The sequence below is a fragment of the Styela clava genome, chromosome 8, assembly GCF_964204865.1.
Source record: "Styela clava chromosome 8, kaStyClav1.hap1.2, whole genome shotgun sequence".
Taxonomy (NCBI): Eukaryota; Metazoa; Chordata; class Ascidiacea; order Stolidobranchia; family Styelidae; genus Styela; species Styela clava.
In genome coordinates, this window is record NC_135257.1 from 7,355,200 (window position 1) to 7,362,811 (window position 7,612).

The window sequence follows — 7,612 nt, forward strand, 5'->3', positions numbered from 1 at the left end:
CTTCGATAGAAGCCCGTTAAAATACTTCATTGTGGATTGAAACGGTTTGCATCAGATATATTTACGTATGCATTTCCTGATTAAAATGACTAACGTGTTATTATACTCGTCTGAAGTATCGAAAATAACGAACGAAAGATGTAAACATAGGACGACGGAAGTTTCAAATAATGCATTTTCGTCGTGACGTCAATGTTACGTTACGACGACGATCGAGCGTCTTATCCTCACGCAACGACGTGATTACCTCATCCGCATCGGAAGCCTCTTTCTCTCTGTGCGTCGCGGTTACGCAGTGAAGAAAATGACTGTCCGAAGTTAGGGCAGTGAAGGATAACGGTCAAATGGCAAGAAATATCGATTATTTCAATAGTAAAAATAGTCCAATTGAACCGAAATTTGCAGGGAATGTAAATTACCGCACGAATGTTTTACCGAGCAATTTTGGCGCCGTTTGGACAATAAATGGCCGAGTTATTGACGAAAATATAGTAATTTTGTCCGAAGTTAGGCGCTTTTACGGTAAATCAACTGAAATAACCGCAATCCGCGCATTTATGCGAGTTCTCGTTACAGAATACAGACGTGGCACGGCAACTGGAGACGTGCGAAGAAATGTGAACTTTTCGCACAATCTAAGCGAGGCCTTCTCTCACTTTTCAATAAGACTACCCACAAAGCGCGGCCAAATTGAATTTCGCTATCAGCGATGCGAAAGCGCATTGCAACGTTACACCTCGGCGGTGTGGCGATCAGGAATACGCTTGCGACAGCACCTCTCATTACATCTCGTGAGGGTTTCAATATATTTGCGCGAGGATTTCTGGACTCTCTCCGCCGTAGGTTGGGTGGGTCTCACACTCTGATCATACTAACTAATATCATACCGGTACCCAACATGGACTGTACCAGTGCCGGAGTTCGCTATATAATTAGGACGTCATAACGGCTTTCCGGGCCTCCAAAGAATGAATATCCAAATCTCATGTTACGAGGACAAGATCTCAAGCATTTATCGGAGGGTACCACCGCGCATCCTGCTAATTGCAGGAATGCGCTTGCAGTAACTCTAATACGAAATTATCGATTTTTTATGTATTTATGGTGGGGATCCACTGACAGGCTCCATAACACCAAGAGGTCAGGTCCATATGCAGCTGAAAGAAATAACAGGCTAACTAACCCCATAGACTACCGGCATGAACTTGTAAACGAACAATAGTCCGTGGGACACCTTATGGATTTTCTTCTCTGCGGGGTAAATATGGAAATTCTATACTAAATAAGTCCAAATCTTTATTGTCCCAACTATGGATATTACCAACTCATATCTCACATAACCACCAAAATGGGCCTACACATTGCGTATCAATCAAACAATTCAACACAAATTCACCTGTATTTTACATCAAAATAGAGAAGTGCACCCTACGAATAACGTACCCCATATAAGAAAGTACAAATATAAACAGTGTAATCGATAGAAAAAAAAACAGGATACAATCTTACCATATATTAACAATTTTGTAACAAATATAGAATTTCTACAAAAGGAGTAATGTCATGGTAATAAAAAATTGATATTCGAAACAAAAACTGATTAACTCGATAGCTGTATCATCAAACACGAATAGGAAGAAAGCCACAAAGTTTTTACAAAAATACTTGGGCTTACTTATGGAGGAACAATATACATATTAGTGAAGGATTAGTTGGCAAACAAGTGAAAAAAATTCCAACTATCAAAAATATTGAATGCTTTTTACAGTCGAGGTAAAGAAGTTAATAACAACAAAATACTTGGTTATATATAAATATCCATTTAGAAAATGAGTATGATATCATGAGATAACCATAATAAATAAATCATACAGATAATTCCAAATTTACCATACTACGGAACAATTTTTCCAGAAGCATTCTCCTAAATCCACAGCTTCCATTAACTTGGACTGTGTCGTTTACACTTAATTTTGTTAGCTGATATGTGCTCGATATTTAAAATGTACAAACACCATAGAATATGAAAAATCATGTCATCTTCACTTTCAAAATTACAATTTTTATAAAAAGATTAAGCGTACACAATACAATCTGAGTCTCAAAGACAAAATATTAAAACACCAGGCTATACTTACAGAAAGTATGTTCACAAAAGACATGTTTTTAAATAAAAAAGATGATTCCAAGGTACTAATGTGCACAGTAATGAAATTTTATCAATATAACCTTTCTTTCCAAATTACTGCATATACAGACTCCTATTAAAACAGCAAGTATTTTTTGGAGAATGATGTAGAGATCAATCGTATAAAGAGTATTTTCAACCCAAACATCCACAAATCCTGCGGGAGATTGGCACCAAGGAAAACCAATTATTTTTTTCAATAAACACTAAAATTTTCTGTTTTTATTCACATTTTTAATTTATATCATCACTTTGAAGTTCCATTAACACTCTATATCAGTGGTTCTCAAACGATGGGGCGTGGACAATTTTTTGAAGGAGCATGGAGCTAATTCAAAATAAAATTATTTGTTAGATTTGATCTTGCCCGCCTCATTATGTTTTTTAAACTTTTCATTCATTTCATAATTTGAGTTCCATCCATGTGTTTTCAACACGTTTTTGAATAAACATACTTTCGCCTTACTATCTGTTATTTGTAGATTATTGTTAGCTAGGCATTTTGGAGATAGGGTGCGAGACTTGACAAATTCTAAAAAGGGGGCACAGCTTAAAAAGTTTGAGAACTACTGCTCTATATCAAAACAGTTGCAACTGAAAAGCTGAAGAAATGATTACAATTATAAAAAGAGGAAAGTTTGCTCTAATAATGCGATCACCTCCATCATCAGATAAAATAGAAAGATATGAAATTAAAAATTGAAGACAATAGAAATAGGAACAGTCAAATGATATTAATGGGTAGCTGAATCAAATCTGCTTTGCCTCTCTTGTAAATCCTGTATTCTAAGATCTTTCAGGCGAAGGAGATGCTCAAGACGACTGATCTTTACCTAAATATAAACGATCACATATTTCAACATTAGACAAAATACAAACTATCACAAAACAATGTTATTAATGAAACATAGGACAAACAGCAAGAACACGAGTTGGAAATGTCTATGCATGAAACTAAAAAAGCAATGCAAAAATGAAAAGTAGGTACAAGTCAAGCTATGTTTTATATAAAATCCCAATGCTTGTATTTAATTAATTCAAACTATTATTATATGTATGAAATAAATTAAAACCTTCTCTGACATAATCACATCTATTATGCATGTATCATGTTATAAATTAATGAACTGCAGATATACCAATTAACTGGAACCATAATAAAGGGTAAATAATATTATATAAATAGCTTGAAAGAGATTGGGAATATCATTTGTGCATCAATTTACTCACCTGGAGAATCTGAACAGTTTCCATAGATGCTAAAAGTGCTTGTTCCTTTTCTTCTAGTATCAACCTTGTCTCAGTATCAAGCATATCAAGGTTCAGCTGGCTCAAAGGGACTGGATTCTTAACTATATACTCAGGAACCTGTGGAAGTAAACAAGAACCAATTAATAAAAACTAAATATGTGGGTGCAGTATGCTGGGGTGTTTGAATTTAATATTCGAATATCCTTTTTAGTATTTATGAAAATATTGAATATCGCGTAAATAAAATTTATGTGGGAGATTTTAGAATGTATTCAGAATTCCAGATTTGTATATATTTTCTTAGAATTTAATTGAAATAGGCAAGTATTTAGTTATGTCTATCCCTGGCAGTATGTTTTACCAAATTTCTAATGATTAATAGCAATGATCAAAGCAAGCTGATAACAATAGTATGGATTATCATTGTAGTGCACACATGACCTCTATTGCACTATGCAAGAAAAATCAATGTTTCAATTACATTTAAATAATAATTCAGCAATGACAGGGCTTACTCTACTCAAATAATCCTTGAATTGAGAAAAGGGACTTCAAAATAATTTGGGTCTGTGTGACAAAGTACTTCTGGTTGAATAATTTCGAGTATTTTCAATGGAATGAATTAATACATCCTTACAAGCAGGTGTTGAAGTCAAATTAAAAGTGGGTTGTCTCAGTAAATATTTTAAGAGTTTTCAAGAGCTCCTATGGTTTAAATATCAGACAAAAACTAGACTTACAACGTTACAAGCATCAATCATTAAGTAAATAGACATGAAATGAAACAAACATAACCATGTCCACTGGCCCTTCAGATAGTGGAGAATAACAATAAAAAATTGTAAAAAAATATTGCTTAGCATACTTTCAACAGAATAATTATAATAACAAAGATGTTAAAATAAAGGTAGCTGTAGGTAGAGAAATCAGATCATATTAGGATTAGAGTATATTGGCCCATTTTCCACTTCTTGAGCTTCAGTTGTATCATTTGGTTCTTACATCACGTTTCAGTGATAACATAAAATTTTGATAGTCTTTTTGTTAGCAAAATATGACCATGTGGAATGGATCGTGAACGGAAAAGGAAAAACAATGGATTTCCATAGAGTCTATAAATTCAAATTCATGTGAGAACTATCCAGAATGTATAAAATGGACTGAAAACATTATGTTAATTCAGCCACAAGTAAAAATCAGGCATCATCCAGGTGAACAATACATGTAAAAATACATAAGAAACAAGGTATTATAATACCGAGTCCCGTCTTGGTCGACTGACCATGCTTTCTCCAGTCCTGCTATCAACATCTGGCCCACTCGATCTTGCATTATAATATGGTCTTTCTTGATAACCTGAAAAAATAATTGTGAAGAAATATAAAATTTAAAATAAATTTATCATTTAAGTGCTCATATGATATGCATGTTTAAAAAATTTCATTGTTGAAAATGAATAAAATACTTTCTAACTGAAATGAAAAAATGCTAAAATAAACCATATTATAAATTAGCAAGTATACCTCCTATCTTGCTTCCTGTCTTGATGATGTATTCTTCAATTTTCTGCCATAAACCAAACAAGAACACTTCCATCACTCGTGGTTTACATTCAGATATCTCTTGCATTACTGATGCGGGTATAGTGAAGTTCAATTTCGACAAAACCTAAAGAAAATTAAAATTCTTCAACTAAAAGCTAGTAATTTCATGAAATATTAGTTTAACGTTTTTCAGAGATGAAAAATATGAAATTCTAAATCCAGGGCAATATTCACTTGTAGGATGATGATGTAGATATAATAATTTTGATATTTAAATTGGATATTGAAATTTAAGTTGGAAACGAGAACAATATATTAATACAAGCTTATATAAATAATTGAATCAGAACATATGCTGCAATGTATAACGGAGATATTTTAAAACGTTTAATGATGCTTAATTTGATAAATATGTAATAATTTTAATCGAGTCATTTAACACCAATTGCAACCGGTCTACGTCCCCATATTAGATGTCAGCAGATTTTGGAATCAGTCTGATATAATGTTCAGATTACTTAAATAGCAAATTTGCTTTCTTTGAATATTTAAAAGCATCTATTCCATCTATCATGTACCGGTATCTGATAATGTAATGATGCAACACATATCAGTTTGAATTTTGAGGCAATTTATATATCAACGATACAGATGAAAAAGCGGAATTGAATTCGTTTTGCATATATTCCATGTATACTAACATGGTCGAAAAGCTCAAGACATGGCAAACTTAATTAAAGATCATAAGTTTGAAACTGCAATTAAAAACACATCTGTCCTCTGCTTTATATGTAAGATGTTCAAACTGTAATTAAACTGAAAATTTGGTAGTCAAAAAATTTTACAGCCATCAATAACATCGAAGAAGGTTTATATATCACTGACTTACTTTTCTATTCAGTGTTTGCCAGTTGTTGAGTTTTTGATTTGTAGAATTAGCACTGGTGTAATTATGCATTTCAACAAGCCGTGGAATAAAATGCCTTACAACTTCAGCAACCAATATTCCATCACTAAAATCTCTTGCAACAGACTTTTTCTTTCTACTCAATGGAATCACGTCGATCCATGAGTAGAGTTTTTGCAATTCTACTTCACTGAGTTCAGAATTCATGTTTCAGTATTCAGAACGTTTAAACTATACCTAACAGGTACTATCTAAATTGAATGTGATATTTATGAATATCATAAAACAATTCATTTTGTGTAATGCAGAACTTCTCCCACATACTGACATAGTAAAGACCTTGGAACTGGTATATAATAGTCAAATCCATATATTAGCTATACTGGCTATGCCCATAAGTAAAGATTTACCTAGTTTGGATTTTCATATTTATCTCAAGGTAAGAAAAGTCAATGACAATAAAGTTCAAGCCATGAATTCCTGGCTACCAGTACCAGTTCAATTTAGCTGGCTGGATAAGGAAAAAAGAACTAACACACAACACAAGATAATGTTTAGGGAAAAAATAATGTTTCGGTCACACACGCACAGTCATTCATGTTTCAAAATGTTGTTGATAAAAAGACTTAATAATGACAAGGTAAGCCTATGGCAATATGTGCTAGCTTCTGAGCTTGTTGCCAGCTTATTTCAACAATACACAAGACAGACAGAGTAGGTATGTTAGAAAAAATCTAACGTTCATCTGATTTAAAATAAAACTGCGCCAATGGATAGAGCTAAGTGAAAATAAGAAAACAATACCAAGTTCGGAACAAAAAGATATTGTGAACAGAAAAACTTAATGAAACAAAGTTTACAAATTTTTTTAAATAAATTAGCTGCTTTTTAATTAAATTATGTAAGAGGAAGTCTCTGAATTTCACCTAACCTCTGGTCGGCAGCGGCCTCCACTACGCAAGTCCACGAGTACGCAGTAATCAACTGATTTATCACTTTTCATATCCGACCTTATTTAATGAACAATTTATTTACCATTCAATATTCCTCAACTCGTAAGCAATTACAGCAAAACAAGAGAGATCGTTGCGAGGGAAAATGCCGGCGTTCAATCAATAACCTATGCGCGATGACAGACTCGGGCTAAGATCATATTAATTGAATTATTATGTACAGAATTATGCCTTGAATTATTTTGTACGGTTTCGTGAAACGTCTGTGAATTACCTTTTTTTAATAAAAATTTTATCGAATATTAGTAAAAACACATATCAATTACTAATCTCTCGATATGTGTCAAATCTATGGAATATCGGGACTATTTGAGAATTTTATTCTGACAACTATCATTGAGGTCGTCGGAAGATCGTCGCAAGTCAGTGCTGGAGTGGTGTATATTAGTTTTACAGTGGTTCGTTGCGGCCTGCGGATAATAATTAACAATGTTCTGATTAAACAAACTGCATAAAAATCGGTAAGTATGAAGTTAAGAAAGAAATACACATGTTCATATAAATGTTATTAGTGTCCAAAGACAATATCATTAATCTGCATTACGTATAAGTTGAGCGTAATTTTTAGAAGCATCGAATGTTATGAAATTATGCGCTAATGAAATAATTCAAATACCAGGACATAGTCGTGTATTTTATTTACATTATGTCAAAATTTCATGAAATTGCAAGCTTATGTAGGCGATTCGTAGTCGTTTTTATCAGCGCT

The 7,612-nt window shown here is 33.1% G+C and overlaps 1 protein-coding gene across 2 annotated transcripts; it reads right to left on the reverse strand.

The window, feature by feature from the left end:
• Window positions 1-1,380: 1,380 nt before the first annotated feature.
• Window positions 1,381-6,170, reverse strand: LOC120346339 (sperm flagellar protein 1-like). Of its 2 annotated transcripts, none has more exons than XM_039416050.2 (5): window positions 5,873-6,170; window positions 4,963-5,107; window positions 4,722-4,795; window positions 3,419-3,556; window positions 1,381-3,021 (listed from the first exon to the last, which is right to left on the reverse strand). In XM_039416050.2, the coding sequence occupies exons 1-5, from the start codon at window positions 6,095-6,097 to the stop codon at window positions 2,923-2,925; spliced, it is 681 nt and encodes a 226-aa protein (XP_039271984.1). In that variant the 5' UTR covers window positions 6,098-6,170; the 3' UTR covers window positions 1,381-2,922. The 2 variants fall into 2 exon arrangements, with proteins under 2 accessions (XP_039271984.1, XP_039271983.1); XM_039416049.2 differs by having other exon boundaries at window positions 4,698-4,795; window positions 5,873-6,169.
• Between the last annotated feature and the right edge of the window lie 1,442 nt (window positions 6,171-7,612).

What these genes read in the sequence shown, in the direction of transcription:
- LOC120346339 (XM_039416049.2), bottom strand. Translation starts at nt 6,097, where the DNA reads ATGAATTCTGAACTCAGTGAAGTAGAATTGCAAAAACTCTACTCATGG. An exon ending in GGCAAACACTGAATAGAAAA is followed by an intron (nt 5,108 to 5,872) that starts GTAAGTCAGTGA and finishes AATTTTCTTTAG; the next exon opens with GTTTTGTCGAAATTGAACTT. An exon ending in GACAGGAAGCAAGATAGGAG is followed by an intron (nt 4,796 to 4,962) that starts GTATACTTGCTA and finishes TTATTTTTTCAG; the next exon opens with GTTATCAAGAAAGACCATAT.